The sequence below is a fragment of the Oncorhynchus mykiss genome, chromosome 1 (genome assembly GCF_013265735.2).
Source record: "Oncorhynchus mykiss isolate Arlee chromosome 1, USDA_OmykA_1.1, whole genome shotgun sequence".
NCBI classification, from domain to species: Eukaryota; Metazoa; Chordata; class Actinopteri; order Salmoniformes; family Salmonidae; genus Oncorhynchus; species Oncorhynchus mykiss.
Window position 1 is genome coordinate 47972760 of NC_048565.1, and position 22429 is coordinate 47995188.

At 42.9% G+C, this 22429-nt stretch overlaps 2 protein-coding genes across 6 annotated transcripts in view; both read left to right on the plus strand.

The window, feature by feature from the left end:
• Window positions 1-5546, plus strand: part of rpgrip1l (RPGRIP1 like) — a 28841-nt gene extending 23295 nt beyond the window's left edge. For all 3 annotated transcript variants that reach the window (XM_036979084.1, XM_036979077.1, XM_021603604.2), the window contains exons 22-26: window positions 855-958; window positions 1824-2010; window positions 3574-3658; window positions 4018-4154; window positions 4370-5546. In XM_036979084.1, the coding sequence (XP_036834979.1) occupies window positions 855-958; window positions 1824-2010; window positions 3574-3658; window positions 4018-4154; window positions 4370-4512 (656 nt within the window). In that variant the 3' untranslated portion in view covers window positions 4513-5546. The remainder of the gene's footprint in view (window positions 1-854; window positions 959-1823; window positions 2011-3573; window positions 3659-4017; window positions 4155-4369) is intronic.
• Window positions 5547-10286: 4740 nt separating this feature from the next.
• LOC110524199 (retinoblastoma-like protein 2) overlaps window positions 10287-22429 on the plus strand; it is a 30301-nt gene continuing 18158 nt past the window's right edge. For all 3 annotated transcript variants that reach the window (XM_021603625.2, XM_021603636.2, XM_036979097.1), the window contains exons 1-9: window positions 10287-10631; window positions 12021-12151; window positions 12552-12752; window positions 13018-13082; window positions 14499-14627; window positions 16428-16588; window positions 17220-17284; window positions 17599-17770; window positions 17931-18094. In XM_021603625.2, coding sequence (XP_021459300.2) covers window positions 10494-10631; window positions 12021-12151; window positions 12552-12752; window positions 13018-13082; window positions 14499-14627; window positions 16428-16588; window positions 17220-17284; window positions 17599-17770; window positions 17931-18094 — 1226 coding nt within the window. In that variant the 5' untranslated portion in view covers window positions 10287-10493. The remainder of the gene's footprint in view (window positions 10632-12020; window positions 12152-12551; window positions 12753-13017; window positions 13083-14498; window positions 14628-16427; window positions 16589-17219; window positions 17285-17598; window positions 17771-17930; window positions 18095-22429) is intronic.

The window sequence follows — 22429 nt, forward strand, 5'->3', positions numbered from 1 at the left end:
AATTTTTCAACTTCTTGCGTCAATCTTCATCATATTCCAGCAAGGCCTAATTTACAAACAAAACCCAAACCTGTACTGTAACTCTCTTTAAGTATGACTTTAGTGTACAGTACCTACTTTTTAGTCTGAGTTCGGATAGGGTTAGGGCTGCAGGGCAGCTCTGGCTCTTCAGCCTTAATAGCCAAATGTATATTCACATTTTAGTCATTCAGCAGACGCTCTTATCCAGTGCATGCATTTTTGTCCTGGTCCCCCGTGGGAATCGAACCCGCAACCCTGCCGTTGCAAGTGCCGTGCTCTACCAACTGAGCCCCACGGGACCAAATCCCCTATGGATCCTTAGGAAACAAATACTTACTATTGTATTCTCTTTCAAGTGCAAACAGTCCATGTTATTGTTTGCTGACGTTTCTTCACCAGAAAACCCATAAATATTTTAGTTCTGCTGCCAATAGTCTTCAGGCTGGGGATAGCTGAGCCCATCAATGTTAATGCTGACCTTGAGTAGTACGCGAGAGAGACCCCCCCCCCTTTCAATGTTCAGCAGTGGTACATATCACTCAGCCTGCATCAATAAAACTTGCTGTCAACATGTCAATGCCAATAAGAATAGGTGATGTCATGTCAACTGTTATCACTATCCCCAGTTTCTTTCAAAACACGTATGCAGTGTACACACGCTCACAGCAACACTTATGAATCCTCTCCTTCTCTATTGCTCAGTATAACCCCCCCCCCCCCCTTGCTTCCTTCTGCAACACATCAAGCCTGAAATGCTCTTCTTGGTTATGACCGAATCTTTTTTTCTCCTTCTCTCCCCCTCTCTTTTTCCCTCTCTCCCCCCCCTCCCCCAGACTTGGAGGCGGCCCCAGTGGCAGAGGACGAGGAACAGAGTGAATCTATCCTCTCAGACAGTGATGACTGCATTGTTCCTGGCCAGTCCTCCATGGGACGGAAGGTGGGTGAACCAGATAGAACCCAGCCTGTTTGCCTTGTACTCTGAGTCCATAGAGGATAGGAATACAGTACAGTTGGATAGAAAGTACTGTATCAAGGTTATTGGGCTTGTTGTGTTTATATCATGGGAATATAACAGCAGCATCCAAGTAAAAGTTTTTACCCAACAAGTCTAGTTTGCTTTAAGTTATTTGTATTGTTTATGTTGCCAACCATTGTTGGGACAAACCTCTAGTGCTGTAAGTATATTTACTGTGCCAAGGTTCTCTACTGATCATCTTTAACCAGTTTGTCAGATGGGATTATTGATTCTTTATTGGAAGCACAAAACACAAGCATTCATTCATCATTAATGGTGTTGATTTGAACTGTACGGATATGATATCCAGTTCAATATTAGCTGCATTATTATTGTTGATGGATAGGAAAAAAAGATTTCTCACTGATCATCTATCTGGAAGGAGGTGGAGCGATTGTTCTGCAAGTGAGTTACTTGCACATTCCTCTCACACCTGCTAAGGATGTTATTTTAAAGTACATGTACAACTGACGTAGCTATTTTAGATGACTCATTATTTTAGTAGTTTATGTTTCAGTACAATTATGTCGGACCGCTTCCAAATCATCTCCAGTATATGATCATCTAGAAATCTTCAGTCATTACTGCCCTGGTAGGTTAAGATTCTACCGTGTGTTCTTATAGACCCATCAGCCTAGTAAATGGGATCCACAGCATGAATATTAGCCAATAGACTTTCCAAAATCCCACCGCGGCTAAAGCCTAAATGATGACCCACCCTTTATGATTCCAGTGGCGTTAGGTCACCGAGTCTTATTACGTTACAGCGTCCTGTTTGTCTCTGCAGCCTTCGGAGCGCGTGCGCGTGGAGATCGTGTCTCTGAGCCTGAGGCCTGAGTCGCGGGCAGCAGCAGACTGTAGTGTGGTCAGGTTGTTTGTAGAGTACTCCCTGTTGGACATGCCCTCTGAAGAGACGCCACTGTCCCTGCCCAAACCCTCGCCGGGTAAGACCAGCCACTACAACTACAGCAATGGTAAGGGAATACCAGAGAGCGCCTACACACACACACTCACAAATGCTGAACACACACACACACACACACACACCGCAGGAGGTTGGTGAACATTAATTGGGGAGGACGGATTTGTGGTAATGAGTGGAGCGGAATGGGTGGATTGGTATAACCAACCATGTGTTTGATGCTGTTCCAGACATTATTACGTATCACTGTCAGGAGAAACAAGGCATGGCTTACTGGAAACCATGTGTTTGCTGTTCCAGACATTCTGATAACTGTCAGGAGAAACAAGGCATGGCTTACTGGAAACCATGTGTTTGATGCTGTTCCAGACATTATGATAACTGTCAGGAGAAACAAGGCATGGCTTACTGGAAACCATGTGTTTGATGCCGTTCCAGACATTATTACGTATCACTGTCAGGAGAAACAAGGCATGGCTTACTGGAAACCATGTGTTTGATGCTGTTCCAGACATTATGATAACTGTCAGGAGAAACAAGGCATGGCTTACTGGAAACCATGTGTTTGATGCTGTTCCAGACATTATGATAACTGTCAGGAGAAACAAGGCATGGCTTACTGGAAACCATGTGTTTGATGCTGTTCCAGACATTCTGATAACTGTCAGGAGAAACAAGGCATGGCTTACTGGAAACCATGTGTTTGATGCCGTTCCAGACATTATGAATAACTGTCAGGAGAAACAAGGCATGGCTTACTGGAAACCATGTGTTTGATGCCGTTCCAGACATTATGACTAATTGTCAGGAGAAACAAGGCATGGCTTACTGGAAACCATGTGTTTGAAAACCTCCTTCCATCAGCAAGGGCATTGAAGATGAAACGTGGCTGGGTCTTTCAGCATGACAATGATCCCAAACACACCGCCTGGGCAACGAAGGAGTGGCTTCGTAAGAAGCATTTCAAGGTCCTGGAGTGGCCTAGCCAATCTCCAGATCTCAACCCCATAGAAAATCTTTGGAGGGAGTTGAAAGTCCGTGTTGCCCAGAAACAGCCCCAAAACATCACTGCTTTAGAGGAGATCTGCATGGAGGAATGGGCCAAAATACCAGCAACAGTGTGAAAACCTTGTGAAGACTTACAGAAAACATTTGACCTCTGTCATTGCCAACAAAGGGTATATAACAAAGGATTGAGAAACTTTTGTTATTGACCAAATACTTATTTTCCACCATAATTTGCAAATAAATTCATTAAAAATCCTACAATGTGATTTTCTGGATTTTTTAAAATAATTTTGTCTGTCATAGTTGAAGTGTACCTATGATGACAATTACAGGCCTCTCATCTTTTTAAGTGGGAGAACTTGCACAATTGGTGGCTGACTAAATACTTTTTTGCCCCACTGTGTGTACACACACACACACACAAATACTCAGTCACTCTTACTGAGCCCTTGCCAGTGTAGGATTTCGGCTACAGATTAAGTAGCTAAAGAGAAACTGACAGGCTTGATGGAGCAACTCTGAAATGTTTCCTCCATTGAGTCTGTTTGTGTGTGTACTTGGAGTGTCAGATGTGATTCAGTAAGCCATGCCTTGTTTCTCCTGACAGTGATTCATGTGGACATAGAGAACAACAAGTCCAGACGGGAGATTCTAAGGGGGGTGCTAGAGGGACGCAACCCCCAAATGGAAAGGTAAGAAAAAGGTTGTTAAGAGTGTGTGTCGTTTGCATTGCATGCGCATGCATGCTGGTAGTAAAAAAGGAGGCGTAGCTGAGATTTCCCTTTAACATTATGCAACATTACTGTCAACTAGAAAATAGCCTAAATGAATAGACCAGATAGTGATGAGTTATGTGCTTCTCTATGGTGTCGCTGGTGATGGAAGGCAAGAAGATGAGGACAGGACTGTTGTAGACCGAACGGTTCTAGAAATGACAGTCTGTAGCTCTAGAAATGTACACACCGTTCCAGAGATTACATATTAACCTTGCCTGACCACTAACCTGCTGTGATTGGTCCCGTCTGACCTCTGGTGTGTTGTGATTGGCCAGTATCAGGTTCACGGTGGTGAGCGAGCCACCGGAGGAGGAGGAGCAGGAGAAAGAGTGTGAAGATGTAGGCGTGGCCTTCTTCAGGATCCCTGACATCCTGGAGCAACAGCAAGACCTGATTGAGACCAGCCTGAACAGTGAGTATTGTGTATGCATATTGTGTAGAAAACTGTGTCTTTATGTCAACTTGTGCAACAGGAAGTAAAACATTTGTGTTTTTTCTCACCCCCAATCCCCTCTTTTTATGTGTGCATCTCTCTCTATCACTCTCTCTCTTTCGCTCCTTCTATTTGACTTTTACTTCCTCTCCCTCTCCACTCCCCCCCCTTTGTCTCTCTTTCTGAGTGTGTAGTTGTGGATGTGCAGGACAACAGTGTGGTGGTGGGCAGTCTGTGTGTGTCTGTAGAGGGACTGGAGGCACTACAGTCTATCATGGAGGACGCAGACCATGACTACACGCCCCTCTCCTCACTGGAACAAAAGGCAGAGGGTTAACTCGCAACGGACATTTTACTAGTGTGAACGACTTGGGTGTTTAGCCTTGCACACCACAAGACTGCATCAGCTCATTGAGCTAAAGCCTAGGCATTAGCTAGCACAAGTCTTCTGGTCTCAGACAAGGTTACTCATCACATAAAAATGCTTCACCAAATCACAGCTGTGACACTAGAAATCAGTGGAGGCTGGTGGGCGGCGCTATAGGAGGACAAGCTCATTGTAATGGATGGGATGGAACGGAGTCAAACTTGTGGTTTCCATATATTTGATTTAATTCAATTCCAGCATCTACGGTGAGCCTGTCCTCCTATAGCTCCTCCCACCAGCCGACTGCTAGAAATAAATTTTACTGCTGCTTACACAAGCATTCATCACTTCACTTATTTCTTCCCGGGAGCTACAAGAAGTAAAACTTGGAATGTGTAATGGCTAATGTGGTCTATGGACACACTTTTCTATGTTCTGATACTGTTATGTATGCAAATGAATCATTTGCAAATTATACTGTATTTAGGTAATGTATTTCATTTATATATTTTTATAGTTGAAAGGGATTATTTTACGAGGCAGTATGGCACTCCATGTCAGTGGCGTGATGTGTGAAATTGTGTTGGTAAAAAACTGTGTATTTATATGGCCTTGTGACATTGGCTCTGGTTATAATTGGATAATTAGCACGAAGCAGGAGTAATGTACGGAGTGTGAAAACGTGTACCTCAAAAATATATTTTATATCTGAAATGAGGGTGTTCAGTAGAGTTGTAGAATGTCCAAAGCATTGAGAAATATCTTATTTTTACCTGTGTTAGAATAATAAAGAGTTTAGTTTCTAAATTACCTTATTTTGTTGTATATTGATTCCTAACCATTTGTTTAGTTTTAATGATTGCCAGAACAACCTCTATTTGCAAACATCCTTTTGGCATGTGAAGTATTTGGCAGGATTTAATATTGCAGGGTTCACTGGCTCTGATAACATTTGCTCAATTCCCTGTGACATATTAAATATCTGCCCCCAGAGGTCAAGGCAATTGAGTGTCCACTAATGTGTGTTATGAAGCCCTTTGAAAAGAGGATCATAGTCCTATAAGCAAAATCCTAACATTCTGCTCAACGCTTGTAGTTGTAAGCGAATTAAGTGTTGATTACACCATAGAAGAATGGTATCCAAAACCTGAAAAAGTATTTTGTGGTTATGAAAGGGATGTTGATTTACACTACAGTACCATCTAGTGTTCATTTGATGCATCTCATCTAAGACTATATTTTAAAAAGTAATATGCATCCACTGTGTAGAAAATGCAATCCTTTCCCATGCCACTGATTGCATAGGAATCTAATCTAGGGGGCAGTGCTGTGTGCAGTGGCATGTTTTTCAACCAGGAGTTGCCAAAGAAAGAAGATGCCATTTTTTAACAATGTAGGTTAAATTAGAGGGAATGCTGTGCAACAAAAGAAACGCATATCTCTACAAGAGGATTCATTGTTTAAGTTTTTTTTGTTACATTGTAGCATTTCAATCTGCCTAGCTGCATGTTGTTACAACATAGTTGTTACAATGTGTTGACTGGCACGTGGTGGTAGTTGCTACAAATTAACACCAATCTGGTTTATTGGGCAGAAGAATTGGGAAAGTTATCGGATTTATATTTTACGCAGTGGTGACCCGTCATTCAGGGCAGCTGGGGCAGTTTGCAAACAACGGGGAAAAATAAAATAAATCATAGTTATAAAGCCGCATACAAACATGGTCTATTTTTTGCTTTCTTGAGTAAGGCAGCTCCAAAATGCAGCAGTGGTTTCTGTGGTGGCAGGGCAGGTCAGTAGGAGTTGGTAATGTTCTCTGGTTGAGCCGTCATTGGCTCAGTGTTCTGTCACTCATGCGGACACTACATCACATCCAAATCTAAGGGTAGAGCCCGAAAATTCAAGCCCCTTGGGTGCTGCCATAGAGTTACATTAGAAGTGCCCATCCCAAGAAGGCTCAAGGTCATTGGCCACAGATAAAATGTCAAATCACGTTATATCTACAGTAGCTTTGATTGGACTGATCATGTCAACGTCATGAATCAAATCGACAATCTACTGGCAAATCCTTTGTAATCCTTGTCATATGAAGAGAAATAATGAATAGAAATAGAAATTATAGATAAAACGTATCGGTGCTCATCGCCCATTGGACATAAACATTACACAAGTGGAAATCGCACATTCAACAATGAGTGGTTTGGAAGGAATCAGTGGCTAACTGCAAGCGCTGCAAAGAAATCACTAGCCTGCTATTCAGTGGAGTGGGTGTGTGGTCCGAAGTCTGGGTTTAAGGGTCTCTATCCAAGCTTAAAAGGATAAACATTCAACATTCACAATGTTGTCAATCCAAATCCATGCTGCTGCGCTCAACTCAGAACTGGGAAATCTGACTTCAGTGAGTTCAAGACAACTGGGAACTCTGAAAACAACTAGCTCCTAATGGGAAAATATGTTTTGAACGGTCATCCAACTCGGAATTGCAAGTCAGGAACTCGGGCCTCTTTCTTTTTTTTTATTAGCAAACAAATATTAACAAACAAAATAGGAATATTTACATGCAAACAAGCATACATAAACTATTTACATTGCCAGAGATCCTAAACAAACATAATCATTAATGATAAGGCAGGTAGCCTAGTGGTTAGTGTGTTGGACTAGTAACAGAAATGTTGCAAGATGGAAATCCCGAGCTGACAAGGTAAAAATCTGTGGTCCTGAACGAGGCAGTTAACCCACTGTTCCTAGGCCGCCTTTGAAAATAAGAATTTGTTCTTAACTGACTTGCCTAGTTAAATAAAACTAAAATAAAAAATACAAGTTGAAGTGCCTTTTTGTTTTTCATTTTAGTTCAAGTAGTGCCATATTGTTTAAAATCATTTAAGTTAGGTTTTGAATTAGAACCATTTGCGAATATGAAATGTACCTAATACCTGCGAATATGAAATGTACCTAATATCACTGACGTCCTCATGATTCGACCTTGTTCTTTTCCGAGTTTACAGTTGTCATGAAAGCATCATAAATGCAGAGAATGACAGATTTATGACAAAGTTTGATGGCAACATTTGTCCACGAAGGTCCGCGGCGCCACTTTCCTGTTCAAGTTAGCACAACAAGGTGTGTCCAAAAATGCATTGTATGAAGCTGCATAAATGATGTAATATGCCAGGGAGATACAGTTGAAGTCGGATGTTTACATACACTTAAGTTTCAGTCATTAAAACTCGTTTTCCAACCACTCCACAAATTTCTTGATAACAAACCATATTTTTGACAAGTCGGTTAGGACATCTACTTTGTGCATGACACAAGTAATTATTTTAACAATTGTTTACAGACAGAATATTTCACTTACAATTCAAGGTCTCACAATTCCAGTGGGTCAGAAGTTTACATACACTAAGTTGACTGTGCCAGAAATGTCAGAAATGATGTCAGAAGCTTCTGATAGGCTAATTGACATCATTTGAGTCAAATGGAGGTGTACCTGTGGATGTATTTCAAGGCCTACCTTCAAACTCAGTGCCTCTTTGCTTAACATAATGGATAAATCAAAAGAAATCAGCCAGGACTTCAGAAAAAAGTCTGGTTCAGCCTTGGGAGCAATTTCCAAACACCTGAAGGTACCACGTTCATCTGTACAAACAATAGTACGCAAGTATAAACACCATGGGACCATGCAGCCGTCATACCGTTTAGGAAGGACACGCGTTCTGTCTCCTAGAGATGAACGTACTTTGGTGCGAAAAGTGCAAATCAATTCCAAAACGACAGCAAAGGACCATGTGAAGATATTGGAGGAAACAGGTACAAAAGTATCTATATCCACAGTAAAACGAGTCCTATATCGACATAACCTGAAAGGCCGCTCAGCAAGGAATAAGCCACTGCTCCAAAACCACCATAAAAAGCCAGACTACAGTTTGCAACTCCACATGGGGACAAAGATCATACTTTTTGGAGAAATGTCCTCTGGTCTGATGAAAAAAAATAGAACTGTTTGGCCATAATGTCCATCGTTATGTTTGAAGGAAAAAGGGGGAGGTTTGCAAGCTGAAGAACACCATCCCAACTGTGAAGCACGGGGGTGGCAGCATCATGTTGTGGGGGTGCTTTGCTGCAGGAGGGACTGGTGCACTTCACAAAATAGATGGCTTTTGAGGCAGGAAAATTATGTGGATAATATATTGAAGCAACATCTCAAGACATCAGTTTGGAAGTTAAAACCTGGTCGCAAATGGGACTTCCAAATGAAAAATGACCCCAAGCATGCTTCCAAAGTTGTGGCAAAATGCCTTAAGGGCAACAATGTCAAGGTATTGGAGTGGCCATTACAAAGCCCTGACCTCAGTCCCATAGAAAGTTTCTGGGCAGAACTGAAAAAGCGTGTACGAGCACTGAGGCCTACAAACCTGACTCAGTTACACCAGCTCTATCAGGAGGAATGGGGCCAAAATTCACCCAAATGATTGTGCGAAGCTTGTGAAAGGCTACCCGAAACATTTGACACAAGTTAAACAATTTCAAGGCAATGCTACCAAATATTACTAATTGAGTGTATGTAAACTTCTGACCCACTGGGAATGTGATGAAAGAAATAAAAGCTGAAATAAATAATTCTCTCTACTATAATTCTGACATTTCACATTCTTAAAATAAAGTGGTGATCCTAACTGACCTAAAACAGGGAATTTTTACCAGGATTAAATGTCAGGAATTGTGAAAAACTGAGTTTAAATGTATTTGGCTAAGGTGTATGTAAACTTCCGACTTCAACTGTATACTGTAGCTAAGAAAGTGATGCTAAGTGTATGTTGTGTAGTAAACTGTTAGTAGCCTCACCCTAATAATTTGGTCCTTTTCCCCTCTTAATTTTGCCTACTGTCCTGACTTGTTGGTGCACATGGAGCCTATAGCCTGTTTTAGAGAAATGTAATCATCGAATATTGTAAGAGCTTTCATTGTCTGCGTATATACCCACTTTATTTATCCTACGGTTCTGACTTGGTGTACAGGAAGAATACTGTAAGAATGTTCCATGTTCTGAATTCTGTCACAGTTTGTTTCAAAAGTGATGAACAAATAGTTATATTTACTATGTCCGTCCTAGCTCGCTCATTAATGTCTTCATCGAAATGATGCGTTGCCTCGTCTCATTATGCCATATTTTCTACATCTCAATTGTCAGTAGAAACCACATTTGTTTAAGCAAGTCAGCCATATCAGCTATGTTTTTTTAAAGGGCAGTAAATGAGGCTGAATGAACTGTTTAGCTGCCAGACAAGGCAAGGCATTGGTAAGGTGTTGGGATTGCTGTTGGGACTCTGCCGTTGGGACAGCTTTATGTAGGGCCTAACAGTCTGTGGGTACCGTTTGTCACCGTTATAGGGCAATTCATGTATTGTTTAGTGTTGTGTGGTGTAATGGCTTTGCTGACATGCGTCTAAAAATATATATGTTTGCGCCACCAAACATGCTAAAATCGCCAGTGGTTTGGTTTACGTTGTTGAACATGGCATGAATGATTAAAAAATCTCACAAAAAACTGGTATGAATGATATAATCATCCGGAAGTATTATTGTTTTGAATGACTGGTATTCATCCATTAAACGTTGGAAACGCATTTTTTGTGGGCGGAAACCCCCAGTACGGTTGATATCGTATTCACCAAGCAAATACCGTCAACAATGTCACGTTTTCTATCACTCATGTGCTCTACGCAAGTCTTTTGCGTAATCTGCTACGCAAGATAGTAGCTTTCACTCAAAGGACATTTAAATGGCTACACTGTATAGCACCCACTGTATATTGGATCGCACAATACGAATAGTAACATTGTTTATATGTACGTTGTAACAAACCGCGCTTGAGTCGACTCTGCAACTCTACAACTGCGTTGTAATTTGGACCCGAATCTATTTGCTGTGTACACTTTGGAACAGTCAAAATGAACGAGGAGGAAGACTTTTTGCAGAAAACAAGGCAGGGGTTTGAAGATCTCTGTCGAGCTTTGAATATGGACGAGGAGGCGAGCAACGAAGCATGGAAGAGCTACGAAAACATAAGCAAAAATTACACATTAGAGGTAAATATGTTTTGCTTTGTATATTGTACAGTAATATACATATAGCCATTTTGGCAACCGGTTTACCACAGGCTTCACTTGCAGAATAGCATTGCCTCTACCTTTCACGACCGACATTTTACGTCGTCTCATTTCATATTTAAAGACGCAGCTTGTATTACGTTTGTAGTTTTACATAAATATTTGATATAAAACTCCATTATTTGTTATATTTTTCTGTGGAAAGGGGAGGAGTTTACCGGTCTGAATTTACCGGTCTGCGTCAGTTTTAGAGGCGGACCAATCTCATGGTTTAGAATAGGACAAGGTTAACTGGGGTCAGAGGTTCCCAACCTTTTTCCCCCCAGGGCGCCCTTTTTCACATTTAAAAAATGTCACTACAACATTTTGTTTATCGAGATACCTTATACTAAATACACCACCAGCTTAATTTTTTTATTTTATTTGAGGGACCAAGGAAAAGGGTTTTGTTTTTGAAGCTAATTTCCTGCAAACTACATAGTTTAACAAGACATGATGACATATTTTAGGTTGGCTCTTTATTTAGGTAGGCTCTTTAATGACGCTTACTGTAAATAAACTCTAGACCCTATTTCCCCAAATGTTATTCCGCTACCAAGTATGTTTATTAAGATAATTGATATGAACCCTCTATTTAATGATGCATATCCTCTTTTACATAAAGTGAATAGATCAATTGATAGCGACAGAGTCACACATTGTATAAGATTGCTTCCCATACAAAGTCCCATTTCTTTGACTCCTTGACTTTAGAAGGTTGTTGCTCAGCTTCTGAATGACATTGAGACAAATATATTCCCCCATGTGCATTAGAGTCAAGTCTTCCTCTCTCATTTCACCTCTTGTTTTTAGCTTAAAGCATCGTAGATTTATTTATTATTTTTAGATCAGTATAAAAACGAACAAAAAATTACTCCTCAAATCAAGGAAGGTCCCGCGGAACATTGCCGCCCCATATGGGGGGTGCACCCTCTAAGTTGGCAACCCCTGGTCTAGAAAAGGGGGCGCTGCTCTTTGGTCCTAACACTGAATGATCCAGCTTACTTGATATTTTTTTTAAATATGGTATAGTTATGAATATCAGGGTTGTTATAATAAAGTCTGCATTGTGCATGTGCCTTATTCACAAACCTTTCCTCATAAGGGTTAGCCATCTACTGTATCTGTGTATGGTTTATTTGGAGGTGGTATGACACAAAATTAGGAACAAGGATTACAGAAGAAACCACTAGAGGGGAGAATTTCTAACATGGCATATCTCCTCTCTGGCCCCACCAGCTCTAACTGGTATCCTTAATAGTGAGATAGAGCCTGGGACAGAAAAAGTAACACCCCCCCTCTCTCTTTCTTCATCCCCCTTTCTTACAGGGCAGTGAGCTACACTGGTTAGCCTGTGCTCTCTATGTGGCCTGCAGGACAGCCATACCAACGGTGGGTAAGGGCACCGCGGAGGGAAACTATGTCTCTCTGACCAGGATCCTCAGCTGTTCAGAACAAAGGTGCGTATGCCCAGGCACTAGTCCCTATGGTCCGGTTTCCCGGATACAGATTAAGCCTAATCCTAGACTAATAAAGCATGTTCAATGGAAATTATACATTGAACGTGCCTCTTAGTCTAGGACTAGGCTTAATCTGTGTCCAGGAAACTGGCCCTAAATGTGCCCCACTTCATATATAACTTACTAAAGGACTTTCACACAAAGTCCTCCATAGATTTGCATAACAGTCCATATGGTTTCTTGCTTAGTTCTTGGATTCTGATTACAACCTGGTTATTTGTGTAATGCTGATCAAGGAACCACACATCTACTAACAACATGACTGTCCTATGTAATATATAATTTATTGAACTGGAAAATACTGTCATTTCTCAAACAGTTGCCCTGTTTCTGATTGCAGCCTCATTGAGTTCTTTAACAAGATGAAGAAATGGCAGGACATGGCAAGTCTGCCCCAAGACTTTTGCCAGAGCACGGAGAAGCTGGAGAGGAATTTCACAATTTCCGCCGTCATCTTCAAGAAATATATCCCCATATTCAAAGCCATCTTTAAGGCACCCTCTGACGACCCACCCAGAGTCCACAGGAGCCGCAAACAGAGGTGAGTTAGTTGTTGATACTGTAGCTCGCTATGAAGTTCTGACACATCACTATTTTCTACAATAGTTTGACCGGTCTTGAACAAAGTCAAGTAGATGTGTGCACTCACTTCACTACTGTAAGTTGCTCTGGATAAGATCATCTGCTAAATGGCTAGAATGTACAAATGGAATTGTTTCTATCCTGGTGCCAGCCAGATCGTGAGATCTCTGAGCACAGCGGTCAGTCTCCTTGACCAGACTGACTGCTGACTTATTCTGATTTAGGCGCCATCCCTGCACCGTCGCTGAAGTCTTCAACTTCTGCTGGATTCTGTTTGTCAACGCTAAAGGTGAGTACTTCTGTTTCGTTCATGGCAAAAGACAGGACAAGAGGGGGAGGACAGAGGGGAAAGGACTAGGGATCAGTGGGGTCCTGAGAAAAGGATAGTTCGAAGGCTATGTGAAGTGATCACTATTTGGTTACTCACAAAGTATAACTGACAAGGGCTAGCTACTCTACATTGGGCACTGGGCATGCCAAGGACTGCACTGAGTTGTTGGCATCAGCAGGAGAACAGAGGCCAGGGCAAATAGATGTCATTTTTATAGCTCCTTAATCCTTAATAAGATCTCAAAAGACACGCACGCACGCACACACACAACCAGATAAGTCCCCTCCTGTGCTTCCTGTTCACCCACGACTGCGTGGCTGTGCACGACTCCAACACCGTCATTAAGTTTGCCTGCAACACGGCGGTGGTAGGTTGCGTCACTGGTTGGTATGGCAACTGCTCGGCGTCTGACCGCAAGTTGCTACAGAGGGTAGTGCGTACGGCCCAGTATATCACTGGGGCCGAACTTCCAGCAATCCATGACCTCTATACCAGGCGGTATCAGAGGAAGGCTCTGAAACTTGTCAAAGACTGCAGGCACCCAAGTCATAGACTGTTCCCTCTTCTACCACACGTCAAGCGGGTACCGGAGCACCAAGTCTGTGACCAAAAGTCTCCTGAACAGCTTCTACCCCCAAGCCATAAGACTGCTGAACAGTTAATCAAATTGCCACCCAGACTATTTACATTGCTCCCTTTATTATTTATTTATTTATCTTCATTATTTTCCACTGGCTCTATGCACACTCACTAGACTCTACCCTCTTAGAAGAAAAGGTGCTATCTAGAACCTTAAAGGGTTCTTCGGCTGTCCCTGTAGGAGAACCCTTTGAATAAATATGTTTGGTTACAGGTTAAACCCTTTTGGTTCCAGGTAGAACCCTAGTGGGTTACATGTAGAACCCTGTCCCCAGAGGTTTCTACATGGAACCCAAATGAGTTCTACCTGAACCAAAAAGGGTTCTGCCTGGAACCAAAAAAAGGGTTATTCTATGGGGACTACCGAAGAACTCTTTTGGAACCCTTTTTTCTAAGTGTCCTCACACATACTACACTGAATTTGATTTTATTTTACTAGTTTTGTTAATTGAATTAGGTGAAAGGTGACTTTGGTAAGTATACTGTGATATCCATTGTTCTCTTTTGAAATAATCAAAATCGAGGTTTGAGGCTACCAGCACTACTCTGCTGTCAACACGAGACATCTCTATCTTTCAGATCAATTCATTTCAACAAGCTTTATTGTTAGGACCAGATCATTGTGCCAAACTATCTTTGTGTCTTAGAAAAGCAGTGTAAAATCCTACTTATTATTATTATTATTATTATTATTATGATTATTTCAATGTCTCTTCTCTCTCCCTCCCTTGCCAGGAAACTTCCCTATGATCAGTGATGACCTGGTGAACTCATACCACCTGCTGCTGTGTGCTCTGGACCTGGTTTTCTCCAATGCTCTGCTGTGTAACACCAGGAAGGAGCTGCTCAACCCCAACTTCAAAGGTGACCTCCCGGTCCAAACCGATATCCCCTCCCTATCCTCCCATCTCTCACCCCCTATGCATACAGTACATTCGGAAAGTATTCCTACCCCTTGGCTTTTTCCACATTTTGTTACGTTATCAATGTACACACAATACCCCATAATGACGAAGTGATAATAGGTTTTTAGATTTTTTTTTGTACATTTATTATTATTATCTTTTAAATACCTTATTTACATAAGTATTCAGACCCTTTGCTATGAGACTAGAAAATGAGCTCAGGTTCATCCTGTTTCTATTGATCATCCTTAAGATGTTTCTACAACTTGATTGGAGTCCACCTGTGGTGAATGCAATTGATTGGACATGATTTGGAAAGGCACACACCTGTCTATATAAGGTCCCACAGTTGACAGTACATGTCAGAGCAAAAACCAAGCCATAAGGTCGAAGGAATTGTCCGTAGAGTTCCTAGACAGGATTGTGTCGAGGCACAGATCTGGGAAGGGTACCAAAACATTTCTGCAGCATTGAACGTCCCCAAGAACACATTGGCCTCCATCATTCTTAAATTGCAGAAGTTTGGAACCACCAAGACTTTTCCTAGAGCTGGCCGCCTGGCCAAACTGCGCAATCGGGGGAGAAGGGCTTTGGTCAGGGAGGTGACCAAGAACCCATTGGTCACTCTGGCAGAGCTCCAGAGTTCCTCTGTGGAGATGGGAGAACCTTCCAGAAGGACAACCATCTCTGCAGCACTCCACCAATCAGGCCTTTATGATAGAGTGGCCAGACAGAAGCCCCTCCTCAGTAAAAGGCACATGACAGCCCGCTTGGAGTTTGCCAAAGGGCACTTAAAGGACTCAGACCATGAGAAAAAACATGATCTGGTTTGATGAAATCTTTGGCCTGAATGCCAAATGTCATGTTTGGAAGAAACCTGCCACCATCCCTACAGTGAAGCATGATGGTGGCAGCATCATGCTGTGGGGACGTTTTTCAGCGACAGGAACTGGGTGACTAGTCAGGATCAAGGGAAAGATGAACAGAGCAAAGTACAGAGAGATCCTTGACTGGGGCGAAGGTTCATCTTCTAACAGGACAACGACCCTAAGCACACAGCCAAGACAACACCGGAGTGGCTTCAGGACAAGTCTCTGAATGTCCTTGAGTTGCCCAGCCAGAGCCCGGACTTGAACCCGATCGAACATCTCTGGAGAGATGAGAGATCCAACCCGACAGAGCTTGAGAGGATCTGCAGGGAAGAATGGGAGAAACTCCCCAAATACAAGTGTGCCAAGCTTGTAGCATCATACCCAAGAAGACTCATGGCTGTAATCGCTGCCAAAGGTGCTTCAACAAAGTGCTGAGTAAAGGGTCTGAAAACTCATGTAAATCTGATATTTCAGTTTAAAATGTATTACATTTGAAAAAATGGCAAAAAAAACTGTTTTTGTTTTGTCATTATGGGGTATTGTGTGTAGATTTATGGGGGGGGGGGGCAATGTAATCCATTGTAGAATAAGGCTGTAATGTAACAAAATGTGGAAAAAGTCAAGGGGTCTGAATACTTTCCGAATGCACTGTATATACCCTCACTATCTTCCTATAGATAACAACATTCATAGTATCCAACCAGTATCTGTGCATGTGTACGTGTGTGCAGGCATGCATGCATGCATACATGTGTGGTTACTCGCATGATCCGTACGTAGAGTATGTTCAATCTCTGTGGTCCTTTTCCGTGTTACTGCATAGTTACTGTAATACCTTATCACTTGCATCTAATGCAGGAAGCTGCTATGTCTCGTCTGATCTACAGGCCTTCCTGAGGACTTCAACAGTAAGGACTACAAGCCTACTGCAGGACCTTACTGCTTCATAGAACAGCTGTGTGAACTGCATGATGGCCTGGTGCTGGAGGCCAAGGGGGTCAAGGAACACTTCTGGAAACCGTTCATCAAGAGGCTCTTCCATAAGAAGGTTAGGCACACACACACCTCAGTCCTACACACACACACACACACACACCATCAGACTGTTAAACAGCCACCACTAACATTGAGTGGCTGCTGCCAACACACTGACTCAACTCCAGCCACTTTAATAATGGGAATTTATGGGAAATGATGTAAAATATATCACTGGCCACTTTAAACAATGCTACCTAATATAATGTTTACATACCCTACATTATTCATCTCATATGTATATACTGTACTCTATATCATCTACTGCATCTTTATGTAATACATATATCACTAGCCACTTTAACTATGCCACTTTGTTTACATACTCATCTCATATGTATATACTGCACTCAATACCATCTACTGTATCTTGCCTATGCCGCTCTGTACCATCACTCATTCATATATCTTTATGTACATAAGGTAGTAGTTTTGGAATTGTTAGCTAGATTACTTGTTGATTATTACTGCATTGTCGGAACTAGAAGCACAAGCATTTCGCTACACTCGCATTAACATCTGCTAACCATGTGTATATGACAAATAAAATTTGATTTGATTTGACACACACACACACACACCGTAGTCCTACACAATCTACTTGTCTGCCTTGTCTCATCATGGATTTTCTGTGTCATCAACAGATTCTCAAAGGGAAAGAAGATAGCTTGACTGGCTTCTTCGATCCTATGAATTTTGGAGACAGTTTGTAAGTCAATCCTTATATTGTCTCTCTTCACAGAGCAGATATTGATAGTCTTCTGATTAATATTCAACGTTTCATATACACTGAGTATACAAAACATTAAGAACACCTGCTCTTTCCATGAAATAGACTGACCAGGTGAAAGCCATGATCCCTTATTGATGTCACTTAAATCCACTTCAATCAGTGTAGATGAAGGGAAGATAGGTTAAATAATGATTTTTAAGCCTTGAGACAAATTTAGGCTGTTCTGAGGGTCAATGTGTTCCTAGTGTTCGGTATACTCAGTGTATTTGTGTGTGTGTGTCTTTGTCTAGTGCGTCCATGGGGCGTGTGTACGAGGAGCATGTTCTAGCCACAGGGGGTCTGGATGAGAGGATCTTCCTGGGAGAGGGGGCCAATGAAGACATTGGCACACCAGGCCCCTGTCTCTGTGTGGGAGTAAAGAACCAGGACGCCTCTGCATACAGACTCTACAGCAGTCTGACTGTAAGACGCGCACACACACACACATTATTATACTATTATGTTATGTATGACATGTGCTGCTGTTATTATGATTACTGTAACACACAAACGCACATGCACGTCTTGTGTCTGAGTTTGAATTCAATGCAAATGTACAGTAATCCCTTTGTGTGTCCTGTAGGCCTCGGCCTTGAAGGTGTCTACTCCCCTGACGGGTCTTAAGTATGTCCAGGACAACTGTCTGGGCACGCCGGTATCTACAGCCATGCAGAGTGTTGGCCGACTCCACAGCCTGCTCACAGGACTCAAACACCGCCCCAGTGGCAGACTCACAGACTTACTGAGGTATTGCACACAATACAAATAATAAAATAAATTCTAAGCTGCACACAACCACACCAGTGGCCCAGAACAGGTTTAATGGGGTGGCCAAGGTGGAGCACAGACCCAGTTTTGTGGGGCCAAAACATTTTTTACTTTAATCGAAGCAAGGTGGATTTAAAAAAATATATATATAATTCTGATGGTTCAGCGCATGAAATGCTTCAGCTTAGTTTTGGTACATTTCCCTGTTCAGTAAATCATAAATCAATTAAACCAAAAGCCTTGTTACAGTGTTTGCATTCAAGGTTGTGATTTTATATACGGGTATTAAATCAAATCAAATCAAATTGTATTTGTCACAGACACATGGTTAGCAGATGTTAATGCGAGTGTAGCGAAATGCTTGTGCTTCTAGTTCCGACAATGCAGTAATAACCAACAAGTAATCTAACTAACAATTCCAAAACTACTGTCTTGTACACAGTGTGAGGGGATAAAGAATATGTACATAAGGATATATGAATGAGTGATGGTACAGAGCAGCATAGGCAAGATACAGTAGATGGTATATAGTACAGTATATACATATGAGATGAGTATGTAAACAAAGTGGCATAGTTAAAGTGGCTAGTGATACATGTATTACATAAGGATACAGTCGATGATATAGAGTACAGTATATACGTATGCATATGAGATGAATAATGTAGGGTAAGTAACATTATATAAGGTAGTATTGTTTAAAGTGGCTAGTGATATATTTACATAATTTCCCATTATTAAAGTGGCTGGAGTTGAGTCAGTGTCAGTGTGTTGGCAGCAGCCACTCAATGTTAGTGGTGGCTGTTTAACAGTCTGATGGCCTTGAGATAGAAGCTGTTTTTCAGTCTCTCGGTCCCAGCTTTGATGCACCTGTACTGACCTCACCTTCTGGATGATAGCGGGGTGAACAGGCAGTGGCTCGGGTGGTTGATGTCCTTGATGATCTTTATGGCCTTCCTGTGACATCGGGTGGTGTAGGTGTCCTGGAGGGCAGGTAGTTTGCCCCCGGTGATGCGTTGTGCAGACCTCACTACCCTCTGGAGAGCCTTACGGTTGAGGGCGGAGCAGTTGCCGTACCAGGCGGTGATACAGCCCGCCAGGATGCTCTCGATTGTGCATCTGTAGAAGTTTGTGAGTGCTTTTGGTGACAAGCCGGATTTCTTCAGCCTCCTGAGGTTGAAGAGGCGCTGCTGCGCCTTCTTCACAATGCTGTCTGTGTGAGTGGACCAATTCAGTTTGTCTGTGATGTGTATGCCGAGGAACTTAAAACTTGCTACCCTCTCCACTACTGTTCCATCAATGTGGATAGGGGGGTGTTCCCTCTGCTGTTTCCTGAAGTCCACAATCATCTCCTTAGTTTTGTTGACGTTGAGTGTGAGGTTATTTTCCTGACACCACACTCCGAGGGCCCTCACCTCCTCCCTGTAGGCCGTCTCGTCGTTGTTGGTAATCAAGCCTACCACTGTTGTGTCGTCCGCAAACTTGATGATTGAGTTGGAGGCGTGCGTGGCCACGCAGTCGTGGGTGAACAGGGAGTACAGGAGAGGGCTCAGAACGCACCCTTGTGGGGCCCCAGTGTTGAGGATCAGCGGGGAGGAGATGTTGTTGCCTACCCTCACCACCTGGGGGCGGCCCGTCAAGAAGTCCAGTACCCAGTTGCACAGGGCGGGGTCGAGACCCAGGGTCTCGAGCTTGATGACGAGCTTGGAGGGTACTATGGTGTTGAATGCCGAGCTGTAGTCAATGAACAGCATTCTCACATAGGTATTCCTCTTGTCCAGATGGGTTAGGGCAGTGTGCAGTGTGGTTGAGATTGCATCGTCTGTGGACCTATTTGGGCGGTAAGCAAATTGGAGTGGGTCTAGGGTGTCAGGTAGGGTGGAGGTGATATGGTCCTTGACTAGTCTCTCAAAGCACTTCATGATGACGGAAGTGAGTGCTACGGGGCGGTAGTTGTTTAGCTCAGTTACCTTAGCTTTCTTGGGAACAGGAACAATGGTGGCCCTCTTGAAGCATGTGGGAACAGCAGACTGGTATAGGGATTGATTGAATATGTCCGTAAACACACCGGCCAGCTGGTCTGCGCATGCTCTGAGGGCGCGGCTGGGGATGCCGTCTGGGCCTGCAGCCTTGCGAGGGTTAACACGTTTAAATGTCTTACTCACCTCGGCTGCAGTGAAGGAGAGACCGCAAGTTTTCGTTGCAGGCCGTGTCAGTGGCACTGTATTGTCCTCAAAGCGGGCAAAAAAGTTATTTGTCTGCCTGGGAGCAGGACATCCTGGTCCGTGACTGGGCTGGATTTCTTCCTGTAGTCCGTGATTGACTGTAGACCCTGCCACATGCCTCTTGTGTCTGAGCCGTTGAATTGAGATTCTACTTTGTCTCTGTACTGACGCTTAGCTTGTTTGATAGCCTTGCGGAGGGAATAGCTGCACTGTTTGTATTCGGTCATGTTACCAGACACCTTGCCCTGATTAAAAGCAGTGGTTCGCGCTTTCAGTTTCACGCGAATGCTGCCATCAATCCACGGTTTCTGGTTAGGGAATGTTTTAATCGTTGCTATGGGAACGACATCTTCAACGCACGTTCTGATGAACTCGCACACCGAATCAGCGTATTCGTCAATGTTGTTGTCTGACGCAATACGAAACATGTCCCAGTCCACGTGATGGAAGCAGTCTTGGAGTGTGGAGTCAGCTTGGTCGGACCAGCGTTGGACAGACCTCAGCGTGGGAGCCTCTTGTTTTAGTTTCTGTCTGTAGGCAGGGATCAACAAAATGGAGTCGTGGTCAGCTTTTCCGAAAGGGGGGCGGGGCAGGGCCTTATATGCGTCGCGGAAGTTAGAGTAACAATGATCCAAGGTCTTTCCACCCCTGGTTGCGCAATCAATATGCTGATAAAATTTAGGGAGTCTTGTTTTTAGATTAGCCTTGTTAAAATCCCCAGCTACAATGAATGCAGCCTCCGGATAAATGGTTTCCAGTTTGCAAAGAGTCAAATAAAGTTCATTCAGAGCCAACGATGTGTCTGCTTGGGGGGGGATATATACGGCTGTGATTATAATCGAAGAGAATTCTCTTGGTAGATAATGCGGTCTACATTTGATTGTGAGGAATTCTAAATCAGGTGAACAGAAGGATTTGAGTTCCTGTATGTTTCTTTCATCACACCATGTCACGTTAGTCATAAGGCATACGCCCCCGCCCCTCTTCTTACCAGAAAAATGTTTGTTTCTGTCTGCGCGATGCGTGGAGAAACCTGTTGGCTGCACCGCCTCGGATAGCGTCTCTCCAGTAAGCCACGTTTCCGTGAAGCAAAGAACGTTACAGTCTCTGATGTCCCTCTGGAATGCTACCCTTGCTCGGATTTCATCAACCTTGTTGTCAAGAGACTGGACATTGGCAAGAAGAATGCTAGGGAATGGTGCACGGTGTGCCCTTCTCCGGAGTCTGACCAGAAGACCGCCTCGTTTCCCTCTTTTTCGGAGTCGTTTTTTTGGGTCGCTGCATGGGATCCACTCCGTTGTCCTGTTTGTAAGGCAGAACACAGGATCCGCGTCGCGAAAAACATATTCTTGGTCGTACTGATGGTGAGTTGACGCTGATCTTATATTCAGTAGTTCTTCTCGACTGTATGTAATGAAACCTAAGATGACCTGGGGTACTAATGTAAGAAATAACACGTAAAAAAACAAAAAACTGCATAGTTTCCTAGGAACGCGAAGCGAGGCGGCCATCTCTGTCGGCCGTAGTAAATTCTCTTGGAAGTGGCATCCAAAATGCTTACTATACCGTGACATTTAGGGGGTCTCTATTTTTTTTAACCGGACCTCCTATGTGTGCACTTTGTTTTTGATGGACTTCATGGTAAAGACATGTAATTTAACTGTAAAAATGTGTTACCTTTTTAATGTGTCATGAACACAACCAGTCAGGATGTTTTCCCCCGATTGTCTTAACAAATCACTTTAAAATGTAGGTTACCTGTGCACATAAGTCTAGCATCCAACAGTGCACTGTGCACCCACCACTTGAATGGAAAGGGACATCCTATTACAAACACCATCAGTGTAATGACATTCAGCCTATAAAGTGGTGTGTATTCATGGATGCCAAAGGAAGCCAGGCTTCCCCCAAAAAATGTTACAATAAAAAAATAAAACCTTTTTCTAATGCGATTTCTCATTTGTGTCTATCCATGTTTCATCATTCTCCTTCAATTTGCAAGAGGCGGAGTCTAATTCAACAGAGAAAGCATCCGAGCGAGGCAAACCACGCCCCTCCATCTTAGTATCTGTAGCCCATGTATCTGATG